An 18,742-nucleotide genomic window follows, 5' to 3' on the forward strand; every position below is an offset into this window, starting at 1 on the left:
AACATGCCCACTATTACTTCTGTTTTTTGTAACATTGAATTCATGACATTAAAGTGGTGTCAGAATACGTATAATGTACAGGAAGGGTTTCCCTCGGGTGGTTCTGGGCTTCAAATGTGTTACCTTTGGATGAACTCTGGGGGAGCCACGTTCATTGGTTGGGCCCCTGCTGTACCTGTGGTTAAAATTAAGAGGTGTTGACAGAAAAGACAGGAAGAGGAGGGGGTGGAGGCGGACAGAGGATTCCAATAACTTGGAATCTCTGTCACACTAATTTCACAATCAATTTATGTGAAAAGCAGCCTCTGAAAACAGGGATTTAGGTAGGTAATTAAATGGCATGGGGATTGAAACCATAAAATTGTGATGCGAAAGTGCATGGAGTACAAGCACAAACACTAGAGTTGTTTTGGTGTGGAACGGATTGAAGATTGAAGACAAAGCGTCTGGACGTCAGGCACCATTAGGGAAAAAGCCACAAAGCAAATTGTATCATTATGCAGTGAACTTTGAAATGTTTCAACATCCAGAGCCTTATCACCTCGGCTGGCAGCACGTAGTCAGAAATAACTCACTGAGGATAATTTTTGACTGCCTCACTGGGGAAAATTGTTCGAATAAAAATGGGCTGGGACACATTGTCTGCCGCTGCACCTGACACATTAGAGGTACTGGAAGTTTCAGTTTAGATGACAAGTTCTGAGTTCAACGCCAACACAAAGGCTGTTTTCCTTCTTCAAAGGGGTTGAAGCAGCAGGCTTGAAAGTAAAAGAATGCAAATGACTTAAAACAGTGGATGAGATTGCACAATGTGTGACGTTTGTGTTTCTGAATCTCTTGCATTGACAGCGCATCATTTTATGTTCTCTGGCAAAACAGAGAAAAAAATCGCATTTGCAGCACAAATGTGGTTAACAGCTCTATGTTCAAAGAGACAACTAGACTTCACCAAACTACAGTTTAACTGATGAAAAACTACTGTATACCCCAGAGTCCATTGACAATGGGATAACTGACTTTGATTGAAACGCACTATTCCTGGAGCTATTGTTTGGGAACATTAATTAGTTATTGATAAAGGGAACTCGGGGGAGAAAAAAAAGCGATCAAATGCTTGTGGGCGATTGGATTTTTCTCATTTCTGTTTTTCAAATGCAGCACACAGTGGACTAATTAATTTTTGTAATGTTCCACCTTTGAAAAGTAGATTTAAATGACTGAATACCACATCAAACTGTAGCAAAACTGATGTTTTAAACTTTTTAATTTTAGTGACTTTTCTTTTCATTCAGCTTTAGAATCAGCTTTTTATTCTTCAAAAGGTGCTTTAATTATGAGGTATTCACTACTAATTACACAGCTGTGTCCTTTCTAATTAGAAATATCAAAACAGAAAAAAAATAGTATTTGCTGCCAGCATAAAACTTGGAATCCTAAATTACTTAGTACATATTTCCTATTGACATCTCCATGACTCTTCATGTTGCAGCTATAAATACAAAAACACTCCGTTTTATTTCAAGTACGTTTGAGTCACACATGTAGTTGAAGGATTAGCTAAATTTAAAATAGCAACGAGTCAGTTGGTCTACTTTGCCATTTTTACTCAACATTTTTTATGCAACATGCATGCAAATGGGATTTCACACTATTGTTAGGGTGTGAAGATTTAGAAAATTAACTGCAAATGTATGTTATTTTTGTTCATTCCTATGCATACACTGTTTGAATGATTCAGCAAAAACAACCACCATCTGATCTCTTCTTCTAAATTTTGGGTGGGGTCCCTCGCGCTGCAGGATTGGAGTTGGAGGGGGTTGGTGTGGTTGGGGGGTTGGGCAGCTTAAACAAGGCTGAGCAGGGGTTGTTTGCTGGTCTGCCAGTAAACTGTGCATAGGAATGTTGTCAAAGTTGAGAAAATCACACTTCACACATTACCAGCTGTACAATAAAGGAGCAGGACAGTGTGAAAACATAACATGCTGCACGGGCTGACCAATGCTACGCAAAAGCAACAGCATCTGCTTTCATCCAGAAACGGTCTCCTGGGAAAGATCTGACTCACACGATGGATCAAATAGTCTCACTCTTCTTGCCCGGCTGTTTTGCACTCAGTGACCCCTTTTTTTGCAGATAAGGCTTGCTTTCACTGCATTTTTTCTTCTCCCTCTTTTGAGTGATGCCATGTGTAGGCGTGTCCCTACCCTGCAATGAGGGTCATCACCAGCCATGGCTGCTGTTTATTTCAATGTCACCTGTACATCCATCAGACACCATGTTCAACAATGGCTGCCCTCAGGGGCTCTATGCTTATATCAAAACAGTATCGTCAAGCCGTTATCAGACCAGGATGCATTTAAGGACATTTGAATCCTACTATGTGTTTATGTTATGTTATGCCCAATGGTGGAAGAAGTATTCAGATTATTTAATAAGTATAAATAGAAATAGCACAATGTAAAATTACTCAATTACTAATAAAAGTACTGCTTTTAAACTGGCATAAATATAGATAGTGTGCAAACACGTGACAAAACTGTGTGACGAATGCGTGCGACACCATGTTGGATGATAAACAAATCAACAATGGCGTCTAAAGCGAACAACAACAGCAATACAACTCCGACTTCTTCAAAGTATTGTGACTCTCTGGAGTCCTCTGCAAAGGCAAGATTCAGAGGGAAAAGTCCAACTTTGCGGCCTTGACCCGTACACGCTAAAGCCGTCGGATTATATTGAGGATTTAGATTCATTACCGCCGATTGAATATCCGGATATTGTGAACTACCTTGTGCTACAAACGTCGTGGGCAACCAACGCACAAATGAAGGCATACAAGAGCTTAGATGCTTATAATGTCTTTGTTTCTGGCTAGGTTGGTAGTCTTCTTACCAAACCAGTGAAAGATGACAGGGTGCTCGTCCATGCCCGTGTGAATTACTCTCAAAGAGCTCGAGATACACCACTCAAGCCGTGGTTTGTGAGTGAGAAGAGCACAAATGTTTAAAGTAAACATTGAAAACATAGCTTTAGCATGAGCTCTTACCAGATATAAAGTGGACGCCACACACACGGGTGAATTGTGCTTTTTCTTCTGTTAAATCCTTACGAGTTATGTTGCTAAACCAGCTTACGGCGTTCGGTAGACAGTAATTCATTCCTCTTTTGTGGATCGTTGTTTTTGATGATTTTAGGAAATCTAAAGAACCGTTTCTCTGGGTCACGAGTAGCGTTATGACCACAATTATACACTGCGCACAAGATTGGCATTTTCTTTCAATCTTAGACGTTTAAATACAAAGAAAATTACGAAGCGTTGCAGCAACTCACACGCGAACGGGCGCCGTCTTGGTTGTGTATATCATCCAACATGGCTGATTTACGGGTTGGGACGTAAGCGTGACGTCACATGCACACGATCTATAATTACATCTTCAAAATGCCCCCGACCAAAGTAATATGTCTTAGTGATACAATAATAATAATAATAATAATAATAATAATAATAATAATATAATATAATATATAATTATAATTATATAATTATAATAATACAGCATTTTTATTTCATAGTTGATATAAATTAAGATACTTTTAACTACATGATATAGGCTATCTCTATATATGTATATATATATATGATGTTGGTTAATATCATCTGTAACATATTTTATAAGATAATCGATATTTTTTTAGTAAATTAATTAGTAATTAATGCTTTAAGATAAATATAGTGGAGTAGAAAGTACAATATGTATCTCTGAAATGTGGTGGAGTGTAAGTATAAAGAAGCATAACATGGTAACAATCAAGTAATTCAAGTTTTTTTTATTGCATTTAAATACAGTAGGCCTTCTTGAAAAAATGTACTTAGTTACATTTAACCTTATGTTATGTCTCTTTAATAATGTTGATTATGGTATGACCCATGTTTAGACATAAAACATGAATATCATGCTATATAATGGGACACTGAAATGCATGTGTGACAATAAATTGTGAGACTATTTGTTGCCTTGACAATACACAACTCATCATCACACCGACCCCAGCATTAATTGGGTGGGTGCAATCACTCTTATCTAGCAGCAGCTCCCAATCAGCTGAGCGGAGCGCTGAAAGCAGTCACATGTCTTATCTGGGTTTGTGTTTTTCCCCCTCCACGTGTCAAGATACACGAAGCAGAAGGCGGGACCAAAACAAACCATCTGATTGGTCCACTGCGTGTCACCAGCTTATGGTCGCAAGGAGGACGGTTCTCTTAAAGGGCCAGTCACAATGTTGTTTTCCCACCTCAACAACAATAATACAACATGAGCTCGACATCTTATGCAGAGACCAACAACAAACGGTAGCAGGTTTTAATACTTTAATTTTTAATTCTACAGTTATTCAGGCATAAACAGCCAAATTAAAAATGTTGGATCAATTTGGCAAAAGATGGCATCAACCCATTTGCATTGGTTGGGTAGTAGCCTTATGGTAAATGTCAGGTAGTCTGCATGTGCTTTACTTGAGTAGTACTTCCATTTGAAAATAATACATTTATTTGATAGGCATAGTTAGGCTACAAAAAAAATAAGATTTTGCATACAAAACACCAGATGTGCTTATATGAAATATAGATTAAAATACCCAACAGAAGACTATATGAAAGTATGAAAAAGACACATTACAGTAGTAGTAAGTAAAACACATGATAGTATTAGACTCACATAGATCATGGTCTCTGCATTGAGTGCTGCTGCTTTGGTACATAAGTAACATTTTCAATACACAAATAATTTTTCACAGTTGTACTGCTACTTTTACTTACGCAAATGAACGTCCTCCACGACTGACCATTTGCTAAAATACAAATGTAAATGGTGTTTTAAGCAATAACTGCATTTATTATCCCTTTAGTGTGTCTTGTATTTGCATAACACTGACTGTGTAGCTGACTCTGTTCCTTTCACATTATTAAGAAGGGGCGGTTCCCTGTCATCGGGGCGGACTGCTTTTACACAGGGAAAAAAACAACCCCGCTCTAGTCAGCAAACATGTATGAGTGGCTGTAATGCAAAGAGGGATACAAGTCGCACCAATACAGTCCGTAGGAAACAAGGTAACGGCAAGTTGTCAAGATACCACCGATCACAACGGAAAGCGCGTTTGCTGGCGGTGAGTGTGACGGCCGTTTATTCAAATTTCATGGGCGAAATAGCTCCATTAAACCGTCGCGTGCTTCTTCGTTGTTTGTGGGAGTTTTGTCAACAATGTGCAGACAGTTTGAGCATGCCCGGGCAGAGACGGGAAGAGCGGACTTAACGGAGCGTTGGCGTAATGGCAGACAGAACATTTATTGATGTATTTCCGTCCCGTTCTTCACACCAGCGAGGCTTGTTGCTATTGTTTCAACGGACGACGTGAATAAATGTCCAAGTGAACGGTTCTATCATCACCTCGCGCGCTTGGATTCTCAACGTCCCGGCTAATGTTGCCCGGTCTTTGAGGCACAGCAGCTGGTGTGTAGTGTTTTGTCATTACACAATATTACAGCTAATTATCGTTATTACACACGGTAAAATGACTTGTCCTGTTTTTATTTCACGCATTGACTAATATATGCTTTGAGTGAGTGAACCTATCGGCTCTGTTATCTCAGAGCTGTTTGTTTTGGGGAAGAGTTGTCAGGCGAAGTGGAGGAGAAAGTGTCAACGGAGGATAACGGGAGCCATGCGAGTAACACTGTTATAACACGTTTTCGAAATCTTACTTGTTGGTTGTCGCTGTCATTAATTAGCCAAGAATCAGGCTAAAGGTTTACCTGCTTTTTAAGCGACAAAACAAAGTTTAAATCCATAATTCCGGCTGCAGTTAGCAGCAACACGCGCAGCATCCTGTTTCGAAAGGTTTCTTCACTAGATGTGTGTGAATGTAATGTCTTCAGTAATGAGCGGTCGGACTCCGCGTGTTACCGCGGTGAGCTGCCCGGGGCATCGAGCTCCTAATGCGGGTAAAGATGCAGCACATTCACGGTGGTCCTCCGGAGCCCTCTTATGAACCATTTGAAACACATGGATGTAAACCGCAGTTAGTAACCTTTTCTAGCTGAAGAGAATACTTTTGCATCTCAGTTGTTTAACTTACATCAACAACACAAATATCGTTCACCAAACGCATACAAAACATTTAGGTTTTCTCGATTGGATTATTTAACTGGCTTGTTTTTCCACCCAGTGATAAGTAAAGTAGTGTTTACGACTGTGTTGGCGCCTGTCACTAGCACAGTGATATCCACATTATATGTATTCCTAGTTACATAAAGGCAGTAGGATACATAGCAGCAGATCTCACCTTGAATGCACCCCCACCCAGAGTAGTGCAAGGATGAGAGCTCTGTGCACAGATGGTGCAGCAGAGGGAGCCACTTTCTGCTGCAGCTTTGAACCTCTGACCAGCACTGTCATGGCTGCCAGGCCTCCCTTCTGCCCCAGGCAGTGTGTATGTGTGTGTGTGTGTGTGATGTCTTTCTGTGTGTCTCCCTTTCTATGTTTGTTTTTTATGTGTCTGACACTATAGTAATCTTGCCAGTCCTCTGTTGGCTGCCAGTGGAAATTCAAGGCAGTGCTGGCATTGCCAATGATACACAACACAAGTGCACATTGGATCTCAGTGAAACTTGTGGTACAGTTGCAGAGAAGCTCTTACTGCTTGTATAACATTAATCAATGTACTACTTAACTTGCCTGGAGGAGAAGTTAATGCAGATAAGGGCTGTTTTGAATTTCTGTAATCCACAACTAATTAGTGTACAGTGTCAAAATGGACTTATTTCCCTATTAAATGTCCTGGGAACAATGGAGGCCAGAGGATGTGTGGCTGTATAATATATTTTTTGTTTACCAAAAGAAGTGTCAGTGCCGATTCAGAGCCTTACATCTTACGCTATCATAATAAGGCCTGAATAATTAGACAATGTTTTTCCACAGTTGTTCAAAAATTAGTTTTCTCCTCTGACTCCATATGATATGACATGATGCACAGGGACACTTTCACAAAGAGATGCACGACTGGGGCCGCCAAGCTCAGTAAACACTATTCCAGTATATCCAGTTTCAACTTTTTGCATTTGCCAGTCAACCCAACCCAGCCATTTGTCTCCACTCACACAACAAAAGGGAAAGACAGGCACCCTTGGAAAAAAAGATGAAACACTAGTTCAGATTGTGGCACGTGGCCAAGGAGGAAGAGAGTGCGAGTGTTTTTGCGTTCAGCAAGGCACAGTTGAGGATGGAGTGAAACTCGTTATCTCCCTCATGAAACGGCCTCTGCACGCAGCACATGACAGTCTAGCCAGGACTTTGGTTTCACTGAGGTTTCACTCACACACCACCCGCCGCTGTGTGTGTGTGCATTTAAAGTGTAAACAGGCTATCCAGTGATTGTGTGGTTGAGAGAGAGAGAGAGAGAGGCAACATCGAGCAAAGGTATTAATGTTGAGCTGTAAAATTGTGCAGGAGGAAGCTAATCTCCTCTCTGTGACTCTGCTCTGTGGCACAGTGTTCCAGATTAAGGTAGTTGTGAGGGGAAAAAAAGCTTCTCCAGTGCATCTTTTGGCTCCCAATTACAATTTGGCAGGAACAACTTGGCAAAATCTGCTACGAGAGGTTGGCAGATTTGGCATGGCATTATTAGCTGCCCGCTGGTTGCACCGACACAGGGTGTTTCCATATGTTTGGCTCCTGTTGCTACGCATCACTATATTATAAGAGATGATTGCTTTAGTTAAATCTATGTTTACATTGGTAGATCCATCTGTGCCTCTGAGACTACCCATCTCTGCTTGTTTGTTTTCAGTATTACGACACACAACATTAGCCTTGGCAATAATGACTCATGATTTATTTTCATTTAATGTAGACAGAGTGAGATAATTTATAGCTGCCAGAGGGCAAAGTTTCCACTGATAACAGGATGATATTTGTCTTTTTGTTTGGAAATGAATTACACCCAATTTACCTGCAAGCTCATCATAAACACATAAGTATGAGTCAAACACAGTCCCACAAATACGTTTAATATTTACACTACCAAAACACTTTCAAACACACTTGTCATGTCATTCTAAAGTTTCCATCTCGTGTCTCCTTCTTCGCTCCAGGGAGTTTACCGCTGAGGTGTCGCATGGATGATGAGGAGGAGGACATGTCACGGCCTATCTCGCAGCTCTGGGGAACACCCTTTAGGGACGTCAAATACGAAGACCGCGCCACACAGATCTCGGCTGGACAGGCCCTCGCTGCTGTCACTGCTGCCGTGCCCACGTCGTATAGCCACAACAACAACAGCATTGGCATTAACACGCTGCCCTGCAGCTTACACCTGCAGCCTCGCATACCCTTTCACGGTAAGGAGGGGGTGAGATCATGTAAGCCTGCTGAAAGTGATGTGGTCATATGGTTTTAGAAACTGAATGTACAGCATTGAATGTTCTAGTGCAACCTCTCCTATTAGTCATTCCTTTTATCCTCTTATCCTTTTATCCGGCAGGTTACTCATACTCAAACTGTTCTTAGAGACCCAAGTGATTAAAACTGTCAATTGGATTTTAGGAGTGTTGGATAGGATGAAAGCGAGAAGCGGGAGTTTTCTTTGTTATTGGGCAATTAGAGGAACTGAATTAAATTTTGAATTATTACTGCAAACAACAAGCTTAGAATTGCATTTTCCTTGTAGCTGGAAGATCCCCACTTCCTATTATACGCATACCGAGAATTTAAGAAACATGACATTCTAAGAAACTTGTGGAACAGTAACAGTGTAGTTTTGTAGTTATCTTATCAATACCAAATCTGATGAATAATCACATGCCAGTTGGTTTCTGTTTTCGTATTTTAAATGGGTCTTTATTGAAAAGATAAAAACAGAAAACAATAATTTCATACATCCATAAAAGCGCATACCCACACTAATATGTCCATCACTTTTAATCCAATATTATATTCCCATCGCTAATCGAATCAGTGTGACATCACCCTAATTGAATTGAACGAACGTTGAATGTTGTTTGTTTGTGAACTCAGTGCCAGCGAGTGTGAGAGGTACATATTGTTCTGGGTTTAAAGTCATGAAATACACAAACCCCACAGACTGTTATTACCTTGTCGTTCATTGTTATCTACCCAGTAAGCGGTGTCATGCACTTGGCCCGGTGCCATTCCTTGCTCAGTTTCTTAAAGGTATTATGGTCCTCTGAATAGCAGGGCGCTCAGCACACATGATAACTGCAGAGGCGCATGCTGGAGGCAATGAGTAACCTCAGTGACACAACAGAAAGTTAGCAGTTTACTGAGGCCGTTGTTGATTTAATAAGGTGTTCGTGTTTTCCCACCTACCAACCCTCGCCTTCTTTCTTGTTTGTAGACTTCACTTGTACTTCATGTCCCTACCTTGTAATTTGTCCACCTGAGAAAATCTGATAAAACCTGTTTGTGTTTCAGAAAGCAGTATAGCAGCAGTGTAAAGTAGATACTGTGTTGGTTTTTCATTGTCTAGTCTAAAATCAAAAAGGACAACGTAAGTGGTTTTACTGAACTGATATCAGTAATGTCTCTTAGCCTTATATTCCTCTTGTCACCGACACCGACAACAGTCTCAAGACAACAACACAAGTTTTAATAAGCTTGATGTTTTCCTTTTAGGCAACGCTGGATTACGCTCACATTTCCCCGCTCAGTTTGAGCCCATGGAGGACCGGGGAGGAGAGAGGCAGATTGAAGAGGTGGAGGAAGAGGGCAGAGGGGAGGAAGATGACAGGATGGCAGAGAGACCCGAGGAGCAGGCAGGGGTGAGCGTCGAGGCGCAAATTGGTCGTAAACTTCGGGAGATCGGAGACAAGTTCCACCAGGATCACGTTGAACTGGTAAGCCTCGCTCCCAAGCAGTGAAGCAGACACACACACACACACACACACACACACACACACACACACACACACACACACACACTTCACACAACATGCTACAGAGCCTGTATGCAAGTTACATCACAAAGTGTAAACAATGTGAACACAAGTGGACTAACATTGCCTCTATTTGCCTGTTGAACATCTGCTCGTGCATATAACCGAGACACGCATGGGACAGTGGGAAATACGGGCTGCTTGGACTTAAACTGTATTTTATTTACTTGAGACAAAAAGTTTGTGTGTCAGCGTTTACTTGAATAGAGACACAAGTCAAAGCGACCTTATGCCAATTTGTGGCTCACTCTTGAGAACATTTTGCCAGCTGGATTGGCCACAGCCCACACTGGATAAAAATAGCCTGTGCAGTGATTCAACCACTTTCTTGGCCACACTGAAGGAAAAAGCCGAAATCACTAATACAGCACGATTTAGTAACTTCACACAGGATACTAAACCTCCAAAACTAAAATGTATTCAGTCAGTGTCATTGGCGGCTAGGAACATATTGTGACATGAGATTGTCATACAAACACTTTCTCCCTGTCGATATCTAAATATTGACTCTTAGTTAGGTCTTTGGTCAAGGTCATGTTTGTCTATTTAAACAAAAGCCTCAGTCTGAGCAGAGGATTATAGACGACACTGCCAATACTGCATCCGTGGCACTGATATCACGCCATTACAGTCAATAGGAATCTTAGGGATATGTTTCCTGCTCTACAGAGACACCCTCCAACTTCTGGCCAATTTCCTTCATCCCTTTGTCTCTGCTCTGCAATTTAAAAGAGAACGTCAGCCATCTGTTTGTTACTTGTGTGCTCTACCTGAAAGTAGACTTCTTCATACTGAACATACCTCATGAAGCATGAAACAATTTGGCACGTGTGAAGAGATGATGAAAGTAATTGAGCGTGGAGGCTCACTGTTTGCAAAGCTCCTGAGGGAATAGTTCAGCGCCACATACCTTGTGTAGTTCATGATATGTAGTTAATTGTGCATAGCTAGACAAAAAACAAACATTGAAGTGACAACATGTTCCACCTTCAGTCTGCACTCTCCTTTGGCATTATGTGGTATGTTTGGTAACAGGTCCAGAGGGTTACTTGTATCAGTGTTTGTAAAGTCACTGGTCTGACTGAGAGTCCACATAAGTCACACATGACTATCAACTTTAGTTAATAAGTACAAATATACTGGGAGTGGTATCGTGTTTCTTATCTGCTGCTGTGACTGTTGTGCCATGGGGGTCTGCGTCCACAATAAGTGGATTGATAAGTTTTATAAAGCACTTAACTGTGTGGTTAATGGAGGAGGAGAGGGTGAATACCAACACATAAAGAGAGAGAGAAAAAGAAAATGGGAAAAAGAATGAAAAGAAAGTGATAAATAGTGAGAGATTTTGACAAAAACTGTACAAAGATTGAAAAAAGAGCCGGTGAGATGGTTGTAACTATCACGAACAAGAGTGAGCAGCATGTCTGTGTCTGGGTAGACTTGGCCATCTGTTTATATGGCGTCTAAAAATAGTGTCTGACTCACAGCTACCCACAATACCTCAGTTGTCCCGCTGACTGCCTCGGCGTGTGTGTCTTTGTGTGTGTTTTGGTTTGCGTTTGTAACTCTGTGACAAAGAGATAAGAGAGACATTTTCTTTTTTGTCTGCTGTCTGCACTCCAGTCCTGCAGGATCTGATACTGCTGTTGTAGGAATATTCCAAAGGGAGAAGAAGAAAAAAAAATCCTTTATGTTATCCAATCACTTCTTCTGTATTGTGTCTGCTGCTATTGTTAGACTTTTTCACTTGCCTATCCAAGCAGAAGTTGCAAATGTGGGCTAATGTGCGGATTCTTTGTTGATGTGAGCTTCATTGCATTTGTTGTTTGAGTTTCTCACGTTAGTTTGTCGGGGAAAAGATTCTAACATAGAGTGAAGGAGCAAACATGCATGTTGTCAGTTTTCCTAATCTTGCATCGGGTGCATTAACCTAAAAAGGGAAAATAAAATACACGGCTTTCTCCACTACACATGCAAATGACAGCAGAAAGAGGAGCCTCACGTGGAACAAACCAGCGTACTGTTTGAATAAGCTCAGCAGTGTAGAATTAAGAGCAATTAAGGACATTTAGGGTTACATTTAGCGGTGCTGGTTCAGTTCAGTCTGCTAGTTTTGCATCAAATAGCCTGTGGCGGACTCTGATTGCTAGGCTGGTCGAGACCTTGATGGAGAGAGAGAGAGAGAGAGAGAGAGAGAGAGAGAGAGAGAGAGAGAGAGAGAGAGAGAGCTTATGCAACAGGCTGCAATATGTGATCGCGGCTGTTCAGAAAGCCAGAGGGAGCTGTGCAGGATCAGAGGAGGGAGGGAGAGGAGATTGTAGGCTGCAGCAGGAACCCCTTCATCAGTGTGTAGTCCACGCGAGTTGCCCCTAAAGAAATATGACAGAGCTGGGAGAAGGCAGCCTCATAGGAGGGAGCAGTTTCATTTTACTTTGGCTTTGTTTTGATAATTATTCGGCTATTACAAGACGGCTGTGATGAAATAGGCAGTGCGTTCTCTGAAAGCATTTCACTTTAAGTTCCTCGTTTAGAAGTCAACAACGCGACATTTAATAAGAGTGGCTGTCTCAAACCCGAGGGAGGAAGATAGAGTGATATCATGATGATGAGTGGCAGCTCCTGAGGGTTGTTTTGACAGTTGTTAGCCTGGTCATTTTCAGCCTTTCATCACTTCTAAATGAAGCATTACAATTAACTTCTGTCGGGGAATGAGAGTCCTTAAGGAATCAGAGAGCCACCGCACCTGATACTGTACATTCTGCAAGACGTGCGTGTGACGGACATGTTTGCTAGACACAAGCTAATGTTGTGGAAACATCCAATCTACTTGGTCACAGACTTTGAGTTCGCAGGGTTTACCACAGTTCACGAGGCGTTACCTCAAAAGCATGTTATGAGGAATTCAGAGGCAGGTGAAGTTATTGTTAATACTTGTGTAAAGTCTGATTCAACATGCCATCCCTGATGCTGATAACCTTACGTTTGTTTTATTTCCTGTCTCTTTGCAGATCATGAGGGATCAGAGACGAAACCTGCCGGCCTGGATGCGCCTTACGATGGCCCTGTTTGGCTTTTTGTTTCCAAGAGAGGCTCTCTTCCCCCGCCTGGGAGGAGAGCAGAGATGAAGGGGCTTCTTGCTGGCCCTCGCCTCAGCCCTTGTCCCTCCCCCCCACACCACCCCTCCCCCGACAGGGACAAGGGACCAGACTTTTAAAGAAATGGCACTGTAAGATGGAACACGGGTTTGGATTTTGTTTTCTTATTGAATACGAAGATGAGATGAAGAAAAACACTGGTCACCGCTGGACGGAGACTGATTACAATTTTTCTTTTCTTTTTTCCTTTTCCTTTTTTGTTTTTCACCTCTCCAAGAAGAAGCCATTGCGTTTGAAGAGATATTTTCGAAATATTTGTAAGATTACCTATTTTGTACAGTAAACTGTTCTTTTTATTTGGTATTTCAAATCTTGAACGGACCTCCATCAGTCCAGGGAATGCCTTATTCTCTCCTGCCACAGTACAACTCTTTTGCATTTTCAAAGAAATCATGAATCATGAAATCATGAATAAAGATTCATTTTTAAGATTAGGCCACTTTTTTTTTGGCGAGGAAAAACTGTGGCCGTGGACATTTCTGTGCTGAAAGTTACTGACTTAAAAACCTTGAGGACTCGAGGCATATTTCTAATTTATTCTCAGAAAAACAATAAGCCCTGTACTTATCCTTTACTGTTCCACACTGGCTAATTTCAAAATGGTTTTCACGACATTGTGTACACTCTGGTGTCGGTCAGTTTTGGTGCGTGTTTTGCCAGCTTCCACCATAGACGTTATATCAACCTGTCTCGTCCATGAGCCGCTCCATCTCCAGCACCACTCATTATGTTGGAAGTGGCCTAGCACTGTGCAGATTCAGATCCTGTTGATTTAAAGGATAAACACACGTATACTTGAATGTAGGTGTACTGAAGGTATTTTAGGCGAGGAACTTTTAATACCTGACATGATCGTGATTACTCTTTGAATTTGTGATCATGTGTACGTAGGAGTGTGTGCTTACTGTTTCCAAAATCTGCAGTCATTTTGAAACCAAATAAGCACAAACAAATCTCATTTGTGGGATCACGATCAGGGAATTGGAAAAACAATCACACAGCTGAAAAGATTTGGAGAAATGTCATCATTTTCGAAGGCTTTTCAGTTTTCTTTCTCTGGCTGAATTGACAATCGCAATTTTGCCCTCTGCTGCATTGTGTGGGTCGCCTGTGGGAGAGATGGCATTAATCAGCATTTTTTTTTTTAGGGGCGAGCAATATTCAAGCCAGTGGAAGGAAGTCAAATCTTAGGGATCTGTTGCATTTGCGATCTAACTGACGTTTCCCAAAACATGGCTGTGTTCTCAATGAAATACACCTCCTTACAATTATCTTTGTTACAGAAACATTTTGGGTTAAAGTTACAGAGATGCATTTTTATTTTATTTCACTCCAGGTGAAAATGTCTCGAGCACTGATTCAATCCCGATGTGCTGATACACGTATGTATCAACCTTTCATTCAAGTGCTTTTCTTTCACCAAACTGCCAGTGGCATATTCAGCTCCACCGAGAACTTAGTAAGAACAGCGTCTGTACAGTTCAGAAAACATTTTTACTCACACACACACACACACACACACACACACACACACACACACACACACACACACACACACACACACACACACACACACACACACAGACACATTTGGGGATAGGAGAAGGTTTATACATTCTTTCCAAATGCCACATTAGCATTTTGCAACAACACAGCCACTGTTTCTCAATGTAAGGTTTATCAAGGAAAAAGTCTTTAAGGACTTTTAATAAGATGTTTAAAAATTCCTCATTTGATGTATAATTTCAGTCTGTTGTAGATTCATGATATGAACTTTTGAAGACACTGATGGGTTTTTTTCCTCCTTTATGTTTTCTTCAGGGAGTAGTTAAGAACCGTGTTAATTACCTGATGCTTACCATGAGTTGCAAATAATCTGCCTTTGAGTGAGGACGCTGCACAATCAAAGATATTTCATTCGACTTTTTATGTTTTCCAAAGCACATTCACTCAACATCAACATTTTGTTTTTGTAACGACACGAGTAGCTGAACCAAAAGTTTGTTTCCTGCAAACGATGAACGCTGAGCCAATTCATGTCGCGCGTCATGTTTAACTACTCCCTGTCCTTAACGAGAACAAGTTTCATTAGTTGGCTTTCTTTTCCGATAATTTATTCTAATTTATTTTGTGTATATTTGCTCAGTGCTACTGTATAGATGCTATCTCAGTGTGTACAGTCCTTTTCTTCTCATTGTTGATGCGCATTCAGTTGTGTGTTTGGTGCCTGTGTGTGGGGACGTTGGACTAAAAGCCATGTGCCTCGTGCGTTCTCACACGAACGGTGTGAATCACGTGAACAGCAGACAATCAAATGTACAAAATGTGCCTTGTGAGTAACAGACCTGCCATATCATCATCAACGCTTGGCATAATTACCCAAAGTCACTGATCACAGCTCTCCTTTTACTTGGACTCTGTGCGAACAACATGCTCTGATACAATAGAGTCGGCACAAACAGTACGGCGTGTTCGTTGTGCCTTGATACAAATGAAAGAAATCTGTTTCACGAGGCACAGGCTCAACCTTTGACATCTCTCAGCACAAACGGCGAGTTTCACCACGCTTCTTAATATCAGAAACGACTGTTTGCAATCAATGTGCACTGTAAAAAACAATTTTTTTTACCTGTATGCTGTATTTCGCACCTCTCTCTTTCTACTCCTGTGCTGAACTTCCCCTCTAAAAACTCTTTAAGATCTGTAATATGCTGGACCGGCCTAGCTCGTCTGGGGTTCTTGTGCTTTATTATCTACACTCTAGTAGGGCTGTGGGTTTACATTTGAAGGAGGAATGAGCCACCATGGTGCCCAGTATTATGTGTATATGAGATGGGTTGAACAGCCACTCAGTCGGTGTGAGCCTGTCGTCACCAACCACTGTTGCAACCCTGACTCAAGTGAAACATTTTGTTATTCGTTCAACCTTCAGTGTCTTTAATATCAAATTTCTTCGATCAATTTTTTTAATATCCAAGAAAGAGTGCATCTTTACTGTCAAGTGCTGTGATTTGGTGGTTTTTTTTATACATTTAACATGAATTTGACACAGCTATTGTTGCTATCTTTATAAAAACATTTTAAGCAAAAAATGTCCATACCTTTTTGTAAGAAGACGAAGAAAGAACTACAACAACACGACTTTTTGCTTTTCTAGGATTGCTTTTTTTTCAATGTTGTGGCATTAAAAAATTTGGAGATATTGCCAAGTCTGCTGTGTCACTCTCAGTTCAAGGGCTTTTTCGATATATGTAAATGGAGTAAAAATGCATGTCCAACATTCCTGAAAAAATCTGTATCTTAAGGGTTTGAATGTAATTTAATGGAGTGAAAACCACGATATCTCTTTTAATACATGAACTGAACAGTGGAACTTACTTCAGACTCCCGTGCTTTGCGTGCGGAGAGTTTGTATTGTCTTCACATTTCTTTCTTTACGTTCAGAGTGGTCTCAAGGATTTCACATTCATGTGTCCTAATGAAGTGAGACCCAGTCCAAATGTAGCAGTTTTTGTTAAAGCATTGTTTGTGTTATCTTTGGGACTGCTCTGTGTCGACTGCACAGTTTTCAAACAGCGCAGGACATGAAGCGATGGAGGGAACGGAGGAGGACGGGGGATGTTTGTTCTTTTTCTAGTGCAATATGCTGTACATAAGAGCTTGGCTCTCGAAATCTTACAATTTCTCTTAATTTCTTCTGATGTTAAATTGGTACATTGCTGTTTTTTTTTCATTAAAACTTTATTGACAATTGAAATGGCTTGTGCTTCATTCCTTTTACCAAAGACAAACCGTAAAAGATGATTTACACACACACACACACACACACATACACACATACACACAATGATGCCTGCAACTGACACAGGGCCGTTTTGGTGTTGGTTCCTATTACTGGTCTTTAACTACCCTACCCATTCATTTTAAACCCACAATAATAATGGGGAAAGAATGTGGCTACGTAAAGGATCCTGGACAGAAACAAATTAAAATTAGACAATGAACAATGTAATGATGGCTTAAATGGTGAAACAAAAGCCTGATAGTGGTAATGTAGAGGATTCTATTTATATTTTCACTCTCGTCTCTTTCACTAATGATTAAATGGGGAAATGAATCCACCAGTGTGGTAAATTCAGTCCGTGCAGCTACAAATTTCATACGAAAAGTGACTTCATACTCTTTTCTTGAAAAGTCAAAGACACACAGCGCACACTGCACCAACACAGACCATCAGAAACCTGGATACTGTTTTTATCATGTCTGCAGGTAGCTGGATAATCAGGTTCTGTCAATGCTTCACGTAAACATCATATGCCAAATTATCAAAACCAGGATAAGAATTAAAATGAAGATACTAATGTGCATGTAAACAAAATCAACAAAGCAGTAGAAATGAATGTTTTTACTTCTAAAGAGACTGAGAAGTAAATAGTTATCACTGTACATACGCTTTGAGCTAAACGCTAACACATCTTAGATTAGTGTGTTAGCGTGCTAAGAAAGACAAACAACAGGGGTGATGGAAGTGTCATCACCAAATAGTTTATTTTTTGACCTGATAATGGTGCTGGATCACAACTTTCAAGAAACATTTCAGTGAAAACAACAAATACCAATTCCAGGGTGGCGCTACAGGAAATGCCAGGGGATCACCAAAATCAGTAGGATTCATCCTCTGGGAACCATGAATGTCTGCAGAAGATTTTGTGCCAATCCATGAGGTAGAAGTTGAGATATAAGTTACAACCCTAGACCTGCTGGTGGCGCTATAGGAAAAAGTCAGGGGTTCACCAAAATCATTCAGGTTCATTCTCAGGGGACCATGAATGTCTGTATAGTAAGTTAGTTTCAATCCGTCCAGCAGTTGTTCAAATATTTCAATCTGGACCAAAGTGGTGAACGGACCAACAGACCATTGCCATCCATAGAGCCATGCCAGTGCCATAGCTCAAAATCACATGGGAACATTTGAATTTACATAATCAGTCATGTGTTCGTCACATCACAAGCTTCTGCTGCCATAACAATCCTATAAAGTCACAGTCACTGAATGAAAACATGTTCTATGACTAGACACCAGTGATTTAAACCGCCATGAAAGCCCTGAAAAAGTTAATTTAGCATGAACAATAGAAGCATTTCATAAGCCCTGGAGGCAATGTTGGAGCTCAGCACATCTTTTTTTTATATACTCTTCCCTCGGGGGGAAGGTGCAACCTTACCTAAACTGTGATTCACTTTTCTGTCACCAGGTCTCCCTCAGGCAGCTGCTTTGTGTAGACAGGGGTAGTGAGGAAGCTTAAAGGAGTGTATGTGTCAGGTTGGGGAGTGCAGAAACACACAGCCTCAGGAAAATAGAAAATTCATGTTTTTTTTAAGGCCTGACCTGAACCTCGTAAAGATTAGCACATTGCATCTCGTGCTGCGGGACGAACTGATATCAGTTGATATAATAAAGTTTCATAAGCAGAGACAACTGTCACCTTTGGGGCATTTTTCTGCTTGTATTACTCACACAGACAGTCATGCCTGTTTCTGCTTTTACATTCTGTTAAGATAAGTGAGAGTCACACTTAAC

At 40.9% G+C, this 18,742-nt stretch overlaps 1 protein-coding gene across 4 annotated transcripts; it reads left to right on the forward strand.

The window, feature by feature from the left end:
• The first annotated feature begins 4,291 nt into the window (after positions 1–4,291).
• LOC115003763 (bcl-2-modifying factor-like) lies at positions 4,292–16,912 on the forward strand. 4 transcript variants are annotated; one of them, XM_029425675.1, is made up of 5 exons: positions 4,766–4,861; positions 4,968–5,107; positions 8,147–8,413; positions 9,687–9,907; positions 13,015–16,912. In XM_029425675.1, the coding sequence occupies exons 2-5, from the start codon at positions 5,047–5,049 to the stop codon at positions 13,129–13,131; spliced, it is 666 nt and encodes a 221-aa protein (XP_029281535.1). In that variant the 5' UTR covers positions 4,766–4,861; positions 4,968–5,046; the 3' UTR covers positions 13,132–16,912. The 4 variants fall into 4 exon arrangements, with proteins under 4 accessions (XP_029281538.1, XP_029281535.1, XP_029281537.1 ...); XM_029425677.1 differs by having other exon boundaries at positions 4,777–4,861; positions 8,147–8,392; XM_029425678.1 differs by lacking the exons at positions 4,766–4,861; positions 4,968–5,107 and adding an exon at positions 4,292–4,351.
• The last annotated feature ends 1,830 nt before the right edge of the window (positions 16,913–18,742 follow it).

Source organism: Cottoperca gobio, chromosome 24 (genome assembly GCF_900634415.1).
Source record: "Cottoperca gobio chromosome 24, fCotGob3.1, whole genome shotgun sequence".
NCBI lineage: Eukaryota > Metazoa > Chordata > Actinopteri > Perciformes > Bovichtidae > Cottoperca > Cottoperca gobio.